The sequence below is a fragment of the Staurois parvus genome, unplaced genomic scaffold, assembly GCF_062004578.1.
Source record: "Staurois parvus isolate SC_StPar_1 unplaced genomic scaffold, SC_StPar_1.0 ptg000605l, whole genome shotgun sequence".
Lineage (NCBI taxonomy): Eukaryota > Metazoa > Chordata > Amphibia > Anura > Ranidae > Staurois > Staurois parvus.
Genome location: NW_028318401.1, coordinates 243,972 through 260,760, shown reverse-complemented (window position 1 = coordinate 260,760; position 16,789 = coordinate 243,972). Strand labels below are relative to the sequence as shown.

The following is a 16,789-nucleotide window of genomic DNA, read 5'->3' as shown; positions in this document are numbered from 1 at the left end:
TGGATCAGTGTGAAAGTAGCCTAACAGTTGAGCGTGGAATATTTAGTAGCCAGGAAATGTCACGGGTGGACTTATTGCACAGGTGGCCACCTATCACGGGACCACGCTTGGAGTCACTGAGCTCCTGAGAGCGACCCATTCTTTCACCAATGTTTGTAGAAGCCGTCTGCATGTCTAGGGGATGGATTGTATACACCTGTGTCCATGGAGGGGATTGGAACACCTGAATCACATGATTGGGAGGGGATTGGAACACCTGAATCACATGATATGGAGAGGATTGGAATACCTGAATCACATGATTGGGAGGGGATTGGAACACCTGAATCACATGATATGGAGAGGATTGGAATACCTGAATCACATGATTGGGAGGGGATTGGAATACCTGAATCCAAGGATTTGGAGGGGAAGTCCCAATACTTTTAGCAATATAGTGAACATTAAGTGCTAAAGGACAAAATAAATCATCTTTTTTAGATTCTCTCCCAAATCCCTCAGATTTAATTCATTCTTCCGATCTCTTTACAGCTCTGTGTAGGAAGCCAGATTGGACAATGGTGAAACTGGATCCAGAGAAGACATTCTATGATATTGGGGAGGTGGTGACAGTAAATTGTCCGGCTGGATTTCAGAACCCATATTCCATTGAATGTGTGAAGAGAGGAACCTCCATTAGGTGGGATAATCCTCCACAATGTAAAGGTGAGTAGCAAACCTCAATATACAGACTACAGGAACCCAGACCAACCAATCAGCAGTCACCTCTCTTTGGTGTGACTCATCTAAACTGATGTAACATAAAACCTGATTGGTGCATTGCCCTCTACACCTCATTACTGTCTGTACGGCCTTATTACATACATAGTCCTGTTTGATAGATCAAAAGCCTAATAATGGCAGCAATGCCACCAAGCTGCGGGTATTGGGAGAGGTATAGACTCCAGAGAGCGATATCATATTACCAACCCCCCCCCCCCCCCCCGGGTACAAATCATTAGTAACACCTCATCTGGAATATGAAGTTCAGTTTTGGGCACCGATTAAAAGAACATTGGGGAACTGGAGAGAGTGCTGAGAAAGGCAACCAAACTGATAAGAGGCATGGAGGAGATCAGCTATGAGGAAAGATTAGAGGAACTGAATTTATTCTCTGCTGAGAAAAGGAGATTAAGGGGGGATATGATCTCCATGTATAATACATAAGGGGGGATATGATCTCCATGTATAATACATAAGGGGGGATATGATCTCCATGTATAATACATAAGGGGGGATATGATCTCCATGTATAATACATAAGGGGGGGGATATGATCTCCATGTATAATACATAAGGGGGGATATAATCTCCATATATAATACATAAAGGGGGATATGATCTCCATGTATAATACATAAGGGGGGGGATATGATCTCCATGTATAATACATAAGGGGGGATATGATCTCCATGTACAATACATAAGGGGGGATATGATCTCCATGTATAATACATAAGGGGGGATATGATCTCCATGTATAATACATAAGCGGGGATATGATCTCCATGTATAATACATAAGGGGGATATGATCTCCACGTATAATACATGAGGGGGGATATGATCTCCACGTATAATACATAAGGGGGGATAAGATCACCATGTATAATACATAAGAGGGGATATGATCTCCATGTATAATACATAAGGGGGGATATGATCTCCATGTATAATACATAAGGGGGGATATGATCTCCATGTATAATACATAAGGGGGGATATGATCTCCATGTATAATACATAAGCGGGGATATGATCTCCATGTATAATACATAAGGGGGGATATGATCTCCATGTATAATACATAAGGGGGGATATGATCTCCATGTATAATACATAAGGGGGGGATATGATCACCATGTATAATACATAAGGGGGATATGATCTCCATGTATAATACATAAGGGGGATATGATCTCCATGTATAATACATAAGGGGTGATATGATCTCCATGTATAATACATAAGGGGGGATATGATCTCCATATATAATACATAAGGGGGGATATGATCTCCATGTATAATACATAAGGGGGGATATGATTTCCATGTATAATACATAAGGGGGGGGATATGATCTCCATGTATAATACATAAGGGGGGATATGATCTCCATGTATAATACATAAGGGGGATATGATCTCCATGTATAATACATAAGGGGGGATATGATCTCCATGTATAATACATGAGGGGGGATATGATCTCCATGTATAATACATAAGGGGGGATATGATCTCCACGTATAATACATGAGGGGGATATGATCTCCACGTATAATACATGAGGGGGGATATGATCTCCACGTATAATACATGAGGGGGGATATGATCTCCATGTATAATACATAAGGGGGGATATGATCTCCATGTATAATACAAAAGGGGGGATATGATCTCCATGTATAATACATAAGGGGTGATATGATCTCCATGTATAATACATAAGGGGGGATATGATCTCCATGTATAATACATAAGGGGGGATATGATCTCCATGTATAATACATAAGGGGGGATATGATTTCCATGTATAATACATAAGGGGGGGGATATGATCTCCATGTATAATACATAAGGGGGGATATGATCTCCATGTATAATACATAAGGGGGATATGATCTCCATGTATAATACATGAGGGGGGATATGATCTCCATGTATAATACATAAGGGGGGATATGATCTCCACGTATAATACATGAGGGGGATATGATCTCCACGTATAATACATGAGGGGGGATATGATCTCCACGTATAATACATGAGGGGGGATATGATCTCCATGTATAATACATAAGGGGGGATATGATCTCCATGTATAATACAAAAGGGGGGATATGATCTCCATGTATAATACATAAGGGGGGATATGATCTCCATGTATAATACATAAGGGGGGATATGATCACCATGTATAATACATAAGGGGGGATATGATCACCATGTATAATACATAAGGGGGGATATGATCTCCATGTATAATACATAAGGGGGATATGATCTCCATGTATAATACATAAGGGGGATATGATCTCCATGTATAATATATAAGGGGGATATGATCTCCATGTATAATATATAAGGGGGATATGATCTCCATGTATAATACATAAGGGGGATATGATCTCCATGTATAATACATGAGGGGGGATATGATCACCATGTATAATACATAAGGGGGGGATATGATCTCCATGTATAATACATAAGGAGGGGGGGATATGATCACCATGTATAATACATAAGGGGGATATGATCTCCATGTATAATACTTGAGGGGGGATATGATCACCATGTATAATACATAAGGGGGGATATGATCTCCAAGTATAATACATAAGGGGGGATATGATCACCATTTATAATACATAAGGGGGGATGTGATCTCCATGTATAATACATAAAGGGGGATACGATCTTCATGTATAATACATAAGGGGGGATACGATCTCCATGTATAATACATAAGGGGAGATATGATCTCCATGTATAATACATAAGGGGGATATGATCTCCATGTATAATATATAAGGGGGATATGATCTCCATGTATAATACATAAGGGGGATATGATCTCCATGTATAATACATGAGGGGGGATATGATCACCATGTATAATACATAAGGGGGGGATATGATCTCCATGTATAATACATAAGGAGGGGGGGATATGATCACCATGTATAATACATAAGGGGGGATATGATCTCCATGTATAATACTTGAGGGGGGATATGATCACCATGTATAATACATAAGGGGGGATATGATCTCCAAGTATAATACATAAGGGGGGATATGATCACCATTTATAATACATAAGGGGGGATGTGATCTCCATGTATAATACATAAAGGGGGATACGATCTTCATGTATAATACATAAGGGGGGATACGATCTCCATGTATAATACATAAGGGGAGATATGATCTCCATGTATAATACATAAGGGGGGATATGATCTCCATGTATAATACATAAGGAGGGATATGATCTCCATGTATAATACATAAGGGGGGATATGATCTCCATATATAATACATAAGGGGGGGTATGATCTCCATGTATAATACATAAGGAGGGGGATATGATCTCCATGTATAATACATAAGGGTGATATGATCTCCATGTATAATACATAAGGGGGGGTATGATCTCCATGTATAATACATAAGGGGGATATGATCTCCATGTATAATACATAAGGGGGGATATGATCTCCATGTATAATACATAAGGGGGGATATGATCTCCATGTATAATACATAAGGGGGATATGATCACCATGTATAATACATAAGGGGGGGATATGATCTCCATGTATAATACATAAGGGAGATATGATCAACATGTATAATACATAAGGGGGATATGATCTCCATGTATAATACATAAGGGGGGATATGATCTCCATGTATAATACATAAGGGGGGGGGATATGATCACCATGTATAATACATAAGGGGGGGGATATGATCACCATGTATAATACATAAGGGGGGGGATATGGTCACCATGTATAATACATAAGGGAGGATATGATCTCCATGTATAATACATAAGGGGGATATGATCTCCATGTATAATACATAAGGGGGATATGATCACCATGTATAATACATAAGGGGGGGATATGATCTCCATGTATAATACATAAGGGGGGATATGATCTCCATGTATAATACATAAGGGGGGGGGATATGATCTCCATGTATAATACATAAGGGGGGATATGATCTCCATGTATAATACATAAGGGAGATATGATCTCCATATATAATACATAAGGGGGGATATGATCTCCATGTATAATACATAAGGGGGGATATGATCTCCATGTATAATACATAAGGGGGGATATGATCTCCATGTATAATACATAAGGAGGGATATGATCTCCATGTATAATACATAAGGAGGGATATGATCTCCATATATAATACATAAGGGGGGGTATGATCTCCATGTATAATACATAAGGGGGGGATATGATCTCCATGTATAATACATAAGGGGGGATATGATCTCCATGTATAATACATAAGGGGGGGATATGATCTCCATGTATAATACATAAGGGGGGATATGATCTCCATGTATAATACATAAGGGGGGATATGATCTCCATGTATAATACATAAGGGGGATATGATCTCCATGTATAATACATAAGGGGGATATGATCTCCATGTATAATACATAAGGGGGGGTATGATCTCCATGTATAATACATAAGGGGGATATGATCTCCATGTATAATACATAAGGGGGGATATGATCTCCATGTATAATACATAAGGGGGGATATGATCTCCATGTATAATACATAAGGGGGATATGATCTCCATGTATAATACATAAGGGGGGATATGATCTCCATGTATAATACATAAGGGGGGGGATATGATCACCATGTATAATACATAAGGGGGGGGATATGATCACCATGTAAAATACATAAGGGGGGGGATATGATCTCCATGTATAATACATAAGGGGGGGGGATATGATCTCCATGTATAATACATAAGGGGGTATATGATCTCCATGTATAATACATAAGGGGGATATGATCTCCATGTATAATACATAAGGGGGGATATGATCTCCATGTATAATACATAAGGGGGGGATATGGTCACCATGTATAATACATAAGGGGGGATATGATCTCCATGTATAATACATAAGGGGGAATATGATCTCCATGTATAATACATAAGGGGGGATATGATCTCCATGTATAATACATAAGGGGGGATATGATCACCATGTATAATACATAAGGGGGATATGATCTCCATGTATAATACATAAGGGGGGATATGATCTCCATGTATAATACATAAGGGGGGATATGATCACCATGTATAATACATAAGGGGGGATATGATCTCCATGTATAATACATAAGGGGGATATGATCACCATGTATAATACATAAGGGGGATATGATCTCCATGTATAATACATAAGGGGGGGATATGATCTCCATGTATAATACATAAGAAGGATATGATCACCATGTATAATACATAAGGGGGGATATGATCTCCATGTATAATACATAAGGGGGGATATGATCTCCATGTATAAATACATAAGGGGGGATATGATCTCCATGTATAATACATAAGGGGGATATGATCTCCATGTATAATACATAAGGGGGGATATGATCTCCATGTATAATACATAGGGGGGGATATGATCTCCATGTATAATACATAAGGGGGGATATGATCTCCATGTATAATACATAAGGGGGGATATGATCTCCATGTATAATACATAAGGGGGGATATGATCTCCATGTATAATACATAAGGGGGATATGATCTCCATGTATAATACATAAGGGGGGATATGATCTCCATGTATAGTACATAAGGGGGGATATGATCTCCATGTATAATACATAAGGGGGATATGATCTCCATGTATAATACATAAGGGGGGATATGATCTCCATGTATAATACATAAGGGGGGATATGATCTCCATGTATAATACATAAGGGGGGATGTGATCTCCATGTGTAATACATAAGGGGGGATGTGATCTCCATGTGTAATACATCAGTGGTACTTATAGTGAACTCGGTGTAGTTATTCCCCCTGAGGTCATCACAGAGGACAAGGGGGCCTCTTTACATCTGGAGGAAAAGAAATGTAATCTCCGAACATGGAAAGGTTTCTTCACAGTGAGAGCTGTGTGAATGTGGAATAGACTCCCTCCAGAGTTAGTTGTGACCAGCTCAGTGGATTGCTGTAGGAAAGTCCTGGATTCTTTCTTGGATACACAGAATATAACTGGATATAACATTTATAGGGAAAGTTGATCCAGGGAATATCTGATTAACTCTTGGGGGATCAGGAAGGAATTTTTTTCCCAGCAGGAGCAAATTAGATTATGCTTTTCTTGTTTTTTTTTGCCTTCCTCTGGATCAACTGTGGGTACAGGATTATAACTTTTTTTTTTTCTATGGTTGAACTGGATGGACTTTTGTCTTTTTTCAGCCAGACTAACTATGTAACTATGATGACATCATATGTTTTCCCTCCTATTCCACTCTCCAGTATTTCCAGGAACAGGCCTGGGTACCCCACTGAGTTAAAGGCCAGTTTAAAGTCCACAGAACAGGCGAATATCTTTCCATGTTTTGTAGTGGTGACATGGTTCTTGATGAGACATTGCAGGGTGTAGATGTGGAGGTTTGGCATGAACCCCGCCTGACTTCTGCTGAGGACGTTGTGTTGTGTCAGGAAGTTGAGGATCCTTTTTCTGAGGATACTGTTGTATAGTTTCCCCAGTGTGCTGCTGACACTTTTTTCTCTGTAGTTGGTTGGATCATACTGGTCTCCACTTTTATGGATGGGTGTTATGAGGCCTGGGTTCCAAACTTGAGGGTAGTAATCAGCAAACAGGACCAGATTGTACACTTTACATATTGCAGCATGTATATCTGGAGAGCTGTGTTTAATCATCTCTGGCTGGTTTCCATCCATTCCGCTGGCTTTTCTAGTTTGCAGGTGTTGAATTCTCTCCATTATTTGTGTAGTCTAATCGGCACATCCAGGGGGTTTTGGAAGTCCTTGATTTCTTCCTTTTTGTTCCACAGTTAGCACCTCTTCTGGAATATCTTTGAAGAGGTTCTGAAAGTGGTTGAGCCAGATGCCGCCATTTTGGATATGGAGGTTATTTTTCCTGGGTGCTAAGCCAGTATTCTTTCATATCTCCTAGAAAGTGTTTTCCTAAAGTGCCTCCTCTAGTTGTTGCAGGTTGTTGAAGAAGTTTTGTTTTTTCTTTTTTAAGGGTTTGATTGTATTTTTTTCTGTAGGATGCCATGGACTATCCTTAGGTCAGTGTTGTTGGGGTCTCTGTGTTTGTTATTTGTGAGTGTTCCTCAATGGTTTGCATTCTTTGTCAAACCATTTATTGGATTGTTTGTTGGATGGTTTCTTGTGGTTGACTTTTCTCAGCTGGGCTTTTTCTGCAATAGTGTGATATTTTGTGGAAGTCCTTTGCTGCCTGGTTCACACCTTGTGTACTTACCTCACAATAAGAGCTGTGAAAATGTGGAGTAGACTTGCTCAAGAGTTGGTTCTGGCCAGCACCGTGGATTGCTTTAAGGTCCTGGATTCTTTCTTGAATACACAGAACTGGATACTAACATTTATAGGTAAAGTTGATCCAGGGAATCCGATTGCCTCTCAGAGGGTCAGGAAGGAATTTTTTCCCTCTCCAAAGATGAGCAGCTGGTCTGAAATATGGGTACTCTGGTGGGGCAATGTATGCTGCACACAGGTAGATGTCAGAATGAGAGGTGAGAATGGAGCTGCTCATTCTTAGCCAGATGTGTCTCTCTCCTTTTTTGATTGCATTGATGTTTTCATGTAGCTCCTCCTTATACCTGACTAGTATTCCTCCTGAACCCCAACCTTATTTAATGTCTCTATCCTTCTGTGGAGGGACAGAGAATTCCCTATAGCCAGTAGGTGCTAGTAGTTCGTCCTGTGCTCGGGTCCATTTTTCCAGGAGGTTTTGAATGTCCATCTCACGTAGTCTTTGGTTGAAATCTGGATCGTTTACTTTGGATCTAAAGGCTAAAGCATTCAGACTCTGGATGTTCCAGCTACTGATTACTAATGATGTAATTTTGTAGTTATATACCTTGTAAAGAGTAAATTGCCTGGGACAAACTGGATTATGGGTGGTTGTCTAGTTTATTGTATAATATGCTGAGGAGGCTCCTTATCTCCTCCATTTCTTTGTGGTGGTCTTGGTGTCCATCTTGGGGTGGCTGATTTCCTCCATTCTTGCCATATTCTTGGCCCTGCTTTTCGGTTGTCTGTATTGTATTGGATTAGTGGTGAGGTTTGGGTCTTCTTGTATTTGTAATTGTGTTTGTCTAATAATGGTTTGTTTCAGATCCGGAGATGTGAGTTCTATTCAGTGCTATATCTTTGAATTCTCTTGCCAGGTGACTGACACCTTCTTTGTTCGGGTGTTTGTTGTCATAGAGATGTTGGGGCATTATGGAGTGATGTTGTGCCAAGTGAATGGAAGGCTTTCACCTGGTTTTATCTGCCAGCTCTGTGTTGATTTGCTGGATTATATTGTTTGATATGTCCTTCCTTGGAATAGGGGAGGGACAGTATTACTTTGGACTGTGGAAAGTATTGTTGTGCAGTCTCTGTTAGTTATAATAGTTTGTCCATGGATGTTGCTTGTGCCTGTGTGTATGATGTTATGTTTGGGGTTAATGAAATATGGATCAATGAAGACTCCAGTTGCTTTTTCAGTTGTGGAGCAGTGGATTTTGGTGACTGTTCCTGTTGAGGTGTTTCCCATTTGGGTCTATTATTAAAACAATTTCAGGAGTGTGTTGCCTGTTCTTGTGGTTTGATGACTGTTTGTGGTTTCTGGATTATTGGAGTTATCTCAGCTATTGCTGGTGTTTGTCATATTGATTTTTGGATGCTGATTTGTCTCACCCGTCTGTTGTTTGTTGGTGGGCCCTTTGTCTGTATGGACCATTCCCTGTAATTCTCTTTCCTGATTGTTGAGCATCATTTGTGATTTCAGGGCCCTTATCTCTTCCCTCAATTGAGTGTTTTCTTCTTGTAGTTTTTGTATTGTAGATTGGATTTCTTCTCCAAAAGATGTGTTCCAATTTGAGTGTGTTCAGCTCTTCCCTCAGCTGGTTATTTACATTTTTGTCACCTAGCTGTCTTTGAAGCTGTTCCCTGAACTGAATAAAGTCTCTCTCTAGTTGAGATAAGCAGTCTCTGAGGACATTGGGTGAGGGGAGACCAAGCATGTCTCTGGACAACGTCTCTGTTGGTATATGTTCCTCATCATTTTTAACTGGAGTTTTTAGATCCTTATAGACCTTGGCCTGATCTTTAATTTGAGGGAAGACCCACTTGAACTCCTCTAATTTTTTCCTCTGTGCCTTGTACCATGATGGTGCCATTGTGGTATGTGTTCAGGGTGATCTTCCTCGTCCCTGACCTTGATCTGACGGCCCTTGCAGATACCTCCCTTTATAATAATATTATAAAATTTGAAGAAAACTGTATGCCAGGCTTCAGCGTTCTCAGTATAGAATAGCAAATCAGCTTTCCTTCTATCCTAAGAAAAATCAACAGTCTCTGTAATTTTCTTAAGTGTTTCTTTTAATGGCTTTCCTTGTTTGTTTGCTCCTTTCTCCCTCTGAATACAAAATCTCCCGTCTTGCCCGGTCGCCCAAGCTTTTGGGCTGAAGTCTTTCATATGCTGTCCTTACTTTTTGCAAAGCCATTATCACTGGACCTGACCATAGCCTTGTCAAATCTTCAACCCCCCTCCATATCCAAACCCCAATTTAAACTGCTTTTGCAAGCCACTACAGCTGCTAAGCAGATTATGGCCAAATCATGGAAGTCCCTGTCTCTGTGTATATTAGCAGTTAGGAATAAGGTAAGGCAGGCCATGATTCATGCCAAAGTGGAAGCTACTATTGTAGACTGAAGATCTGGACCCCTTGGGTGGAACACTTTCTCCCACGGAATTTTGATGATTCGTTGGTCCTCCCCTAACACCCCCTAACCGCAATGTATGGTGGAGCTGAAGGCTAATCCACACCCTAGTACGGTCCTGAGATTACCTTCTCTCTCCTGGACGTCACATGTCCCTTCCCCGCCCCCCATTCTCCCTTTTGGTCTCCTCTTTTTCCCCTTCTCCTTACCTACCTAATCCTGTCTTTGCTTTCTTCTTCCCTTGTCTTACATGGAACCAATCTGTAGCTCTCGGGAGTAGCTTTCTATATTTAGATCATAATATTGGTTTACCTCCCCTTACATTGTATTGTACCCTATTGTTTCCTTATGGTTCCCAGATGTATTTATTTATTTATTTATCGAGTTTATATAGCGCCAAAGGGTTTGCTCAGCGCTGTACAATAGAGGGGGGGACAATACATGAAACAGTACAGTAACATCAAACAGCACACAAGGGGTAAGTGGGCCTGTCAGGACTCCCAGGTGTGACCAGAGGTGTGTGACTGACGCAGGGAAACGCAGACTTCAGATATGTGATAAACAATATAATTTATTAACACTAACAATACAAACATAAACGCAGTGCAATACTAAAACATAACACAGTGCAAACAAACCCAACCAACCACCCACAGATAACAGTACATACAAGCAAGCGTCGTCAGGCAGGCCGGGTCAATATCAATAGGGCAGGTAGGTACAGGGGGAGCAAGCGGAGAATGGTCGGGGTCACAGGCCAGGTTCAGCAGGTAGCGGGCAGCGTGGTACAGAGGGTCAGGCAGAGGGATGGTCAGGGTCACAAGCCAGGGATCAGAACAGGTAGCAAGCAGCGTGGTACAGAGGGTCAGGCAGAGGGATGGTCAGGGTCACAAGCCAGGGATCAGAACAGGTAGCACGCAGCGTGGTACAGAGGGTGAGGCAGAGGGATGGTCAGGAGCGAGCCGGGATCAGAGCAGGAGAAGTCAGCAGCGGTTCAGATCAGGCAGGGTCAGCAAAGGAACAGAAACAGGATGCAGGACAGATACAGGGCCCAGGACAAACACAACACCAAGGCAGAGTCTGCAAGTCTGGCCATCCCTTAAATACACCAGTATCATCAGTTCCAGGTGTTAGCTGGCTGAAAGGTTGAGTCTCTGATTGCTGGGAGCACCCGCTGGCCAGCCCTGGTACTGCAGATCAAAAGGCAGATGAGTCCCACCATTGCTGGCCAGTCCATTCCTGACAGGGCCCTACTCTTTCGAGCTTACAATCTAGGAGGGAGGGGGTAGTGGAACAGGAGGAAATGGCTGTGGGGGATGGAGTGGTAGGAGGAGGGAAGGGCAGCGGCTGTTAGGTGAGGGTGGGGTAGGCTTCCCTGAAGAGGTGGGTTTTCAGGGAGCGCCTGAAGGTAAGGAGATGTATGTTTTTGTATGGCATTCCCCTTTCATACCTTGGGGCAACCCGTGCCCCCTCTTCTTTTTTTTTTTTTGTACATATGTTTGAATGTCCTACATTGGTCTTTGGCTTGAAAAGTCAATAGAAGTTTGAACAAGAAAAAAATCTCCCAGACATCAGACCCCCTGCTGGCTTTGGATAGTGTAATGGGGTCTCTGTTTGGGGTATTGGCTTTGCTTTGTTCCATTTTTAGGTACAGAAATATGCTTAAAAATTATTTTCTATATATTTATATGTTTGCTGTTGGTGTTTCAGCAGGATGGTCCCAGCTTCTGATGCTATTTGCTTGAATCCTTCAGCCATTGATGCTCTCTGGTGCTTGATTCTTGTCTGCAGGATGGTCTTGTCATTTTTATCTTTATTCTCATGCTTTTTGTTGAATTAATTATTCTCGTTCATCTCTGTCTTGTGTGTTGTCTCAATTTTCATGGTTTTGACTTTCAAATTTGCTCATTTCAAGGTATAAAAGTGATGAATTTTCGGGGCTCATGCTTAGTGCTGCTCAACTCATGGGGCCCCTGGGCAATAGGGGATCATGGGGCCCCTGTGTCCTTGCACAAACTCAAAAAAGCCTATGAAAAAGGTACCAGGGGCATCTCATGGGGCCCCCTACTGACCCCGGCCATCGGGCAGTGCCCGAGTTTCCAAATGGTCAGTCCGCCCCTGGTGCTGCTGCTCCTCTCAGTACAGGAAGACTCATCCCCTTCTCTCTCTTTCAGCCCCCCCTTCCTCTCCCCCCTCTCTTCATCTCTTTCCCTCTCTCTCCCCTCTTCCTCTCCCCCCCTCCCTCTTTCTCTCTCAATCTCGCCCACTCTCTCCTCCTCTCTCTCTAACCTCCCTCTCTCTCACCTCCCCTTTTCCCTTTCTAACCCCCTCCTTCTCTTTCACCACTATACACTCCCCATTTCCCACCCCCTCTTTCTCACCTCCCTTTCTCTCACCCCCCCCTTTCTCCCCTCTCTCTTCACCACCCTCTCTTTTTCTCTCTCTCACCCCCCCTTCTCTCTCTCACCTCCCTTTCTCTCTCACCCCCTCTTTATCTTGCCCGTCTTTCTCTCACCCCCTACTTTTCTTTCAGCCCCTCTCTCTAACCCCCCTATCTCTCACCTCCCTTTCTCTCTCACCCCCCTCTTTATCTTGCCCGTCTTTCTCTCACCCCCTACTTTTCTTTCAGCCCCTCTCTCTAACCCCCCTATCTCTCACCTCCCTTTCTCTCTCACCCCCCTCTTTATCTTGTCCGTCTTTCTCTCACCCCCCTACTTTTCTTTCAGCCCCTCTCTATAACCCCCCTATCTCTCACCCCCCTTTTCTCTCACCCCCCCCCCTGTTTATTTACTTTGTTTTTTTGCCTTTTTTTACATTTCAGGTGTCCATTATACACCTCTTACTGAACAGTTTTTGGAGCTCTCCTTTGTACACAGCACACCACCACATTGCTCTGCAGTAACTAACGTGCACCAAAAGCACCAGAGGGTTCAAGCAGGTTCTGCAAGGCATGTAGGTGGTAGGACCACACACAGGGATGCTGTTAGAAAACAACAGGGCCCCATACCTGACAGCCCCCCCCCCCAGCATAGTTTATTATGCTTCAGTTGTGAATGAACACAATAAATGAGCAGTACTGATCACCCATTGTGTTCATTCAGGAAAGGAAGGGGCTGGTAAATGTAACATACAGTATTTGCCGGACCCTTTCCCCACTCTCCATCCTGAAGGATCCTATTGTATGCTTGCAGCTGCCGGTGGGAAAAAGAGGAGGAAATCCGGCAGCACTGCAGAGGTGGGGGCACATAGGGGGTCCTGGACAGCAGGGGGAAACGTATGGTGCACAGGGAGGGTGATGGGTGTGGTGGGGGGGGCAATTACTGGAAGCCAGTGGGAGAGAGAGGGGAAGAAGCTGACTTTCAGATGCTGCAGAGAAAGTCATACAAGGGATTGGTTCCAGTAATCCCCCCACACACACACACACCCATCACCGTCCATGATCACATAGATTTAACCAGCTGCCTGGGCCCCCCTGCTGGCCTGGCCCCCATACAGGAGGACTGGTATCATCCCCCATATCCAGGGCCCTGACCACACATCTGCTTTTCCTTTACCTCTGCTATTCCCATCATAGACCTGCAAACTGGCTATGAGGAGTTGGTGGAAATAATTGAACATATCGTGTAAAACTTGCTGTAAGGGGAAGATTTGAGTGATGCCACAAAGGAAGAGAGTGGAGTGACCAGGGAAGGAGAGGGTAGTGACCAGGGAAGGAGAGGGCAGCTCAGGAACAACCAGGCAAGGGCCAGCAGGTGGGAAGCAACAACAGAAGGTAGAACTTCAGCAGATGGAGATCAATAACTGCTTGATGTTAAAAAATGTGTCACTGCTACAACCACCTAAAAAATGTTTTTTTTTTCATTGAATCACATTGGTGTGATTTTGTTGTATGTAAGCCAAGCTAATTGCTAACTAGAAAAAAATCATTTCCACAAAAAAATTTGCACTGGCAGTACAGGCTGTTACTGAGACTGTCCCTGAAAATGGTTCTGTTCTGTAACGCCGTGTACAGCTTTAAGGGATCCCCCAAGCCTGGAATTTAAAGGGTTTGTGTATTTTCAATGTTATTCTCCTTACTATACAGTTTGAAAATAAAATCTGACTTTTGTATATATCCCCATGTCAGTGCCCAACCTCCCATGCCTGATGTTTGACTATAACTTACCGAGTTGTCAAATTTCCAGAATTGGAGAGCAGGATTTCCCCTCCATACACTGTTGGGTTCACAACAAAGTTTGGATTTACGAGGTTTTCAGTATGATTCACAAATAACAGCTCCAGAATCAAATACGAGCTTGGCTAAGTTAAACTGAGACAAAGAAAACTGGTAAAATAAGGAGAAACGCACAGACTTTAACTTCACTGAAAATAAAATGATACAATTATATTACAAGGATCTTCTATGGCACCTGATGAATATAGTTACATCGTTAGTCAGGCTGAAAAAAGACGAAAGTCCATCCAGTTCAACCATTAAAAAAAAAAGTTATAATCCTACACCCACAGTTGATCCAGAGGAAGGCATAAAAAACCCAGCAAAACATAATCAAATCTGCTCCTGCAGGGAAAAAATTCCTTCCTGATCCCCCGAGAGGCAATCGGATATTCCCTGGATCTCCTTTCCCTATAAATGTTATATCCAGTTATATTCTGTGTATCCAAGAAAGAATCCAGGACTTTCCTACAGCAATCCACTGAGCTGGCCACAACCAACTCTGGAGGGAGTCTATTCCACATTCTCACAGCTCTCACTGTGAAGAAACCTTTCCGTGTTTGGAGATTACATTTCTTTTCCTCCAGACGTAAAGAGCGCCCCCTTGTCCTCTGTGATGACCTCAGGGGGAATAACTACACCGAGTTCACTTTATGAACCACTGATGTATTTATACATGAAGATCATATCCCCCCCTTATGTATTATACATGGAGATCATATCCCCCTCTTATGTATTATACATGGAGATCAAATCCCCCCCCTTATGTATTATACATGGAGATCATATCCCCCTTATGTATTATACATGGAGATCATATCCCCCCCTTATGTATTATACATGGAGATCATATCCCCCCTTATGTATTATACATGGAGATCATACCCCCCCCTTATGTATTATACATGGAGATCACATCCCCCCTTATGTATTATACATGGAGATCATACCCCCCCTTATGTATTATACATGGAGATCAAATCCCCCCCCTTATGTATTATACATGGTGATCATATCCCCCCTTATGTATTATACATGGAGATCATATTCCCACTTATGTATTATACATGGAGATCATATCCCCCTTATGTATTATACATGGAGATCATATCCCCCCTTATGTATTATACATGGAGATCATATCCCCCCTTATGTATTATACATGGAGATCATATCCCCCCTTATGTATTATACATGGAGATCATATCCCCCTTATGTATTATACATGGAGATCATATCCCCCCTTATGTATTATACATGGAGATCATATCCCCCTTATGTATTATACATGGAGATCATATCCCCCCTTATGTATTATACATGGAGATCATATCCCCCCTTATGTATTATACATGGAGATCATATCCCCCCTTATGTATTATACATGGAGATCATATCCCCCCTTATGTATTATACATGGTGATCATATCCCCCCCTTATGTATTATACATGGAGATCATATCCCCCCTTATGTATTATACATGGAGATCATATCCCCTCTTATGTATTATACATGGAGATCATATCCCCCCTTATGTATTATACATGGAGATCATATCCCCCCTTATGTATTATACATGGAGATCATATCCCCCCTTATGTATTATACATGGAGATCATATCCCCCCTTATGTATTATACATGGAGATCACACACACCCCCCCTTATGTATTATACATGGAGATCATATCCCCCCCCCTTATGTGTTATACATGGAGATCATATCCCCCCCCCCTTATATATTATACATGGAGATCATATCCCCCCTTAATCTCCTCTTCTCAAGAGAGAATAAATTCAGTTCCTCTAATCTTTCCTCATAGCTGATCTCCTCCATGCCTCGTATCAGTTTAGTTTCCCTTGTCTGTACTTTCTCCAGTTCCCCAATGTTCTTTTTGTGAATTGGAGCCCAAAACTGAACTGCATATTCCAGATGAGGTTTACCGATTTGTACCGGGGGGGGGGGGTAATATGATATCTCTCTCTCTCTCTGGAGTCTATACCTCTCC

General features: G+C 42.1%; 1 protein-coding gene across 1 annotated transcript in view; it reads left to right on the top strand.

The window, feature by feature from the left end:
* The window catches only part of LOC149449729 (uncharacterized), a 108,395-nt gene that overhangs the window by 39,921 nt on the left and 51,685 nt on the right, over positions 1–16,789 (top strand). Inside the window, exon 7 of the mRNA XM_089692806.1 lies at positions 532–705. Coding sequence (XP_089548932.1) covers positions 532–705 — 174 coding nt within the window. The remainder of the gene's footprint in view (positions 1–531; positions 706–16,789) is intronic.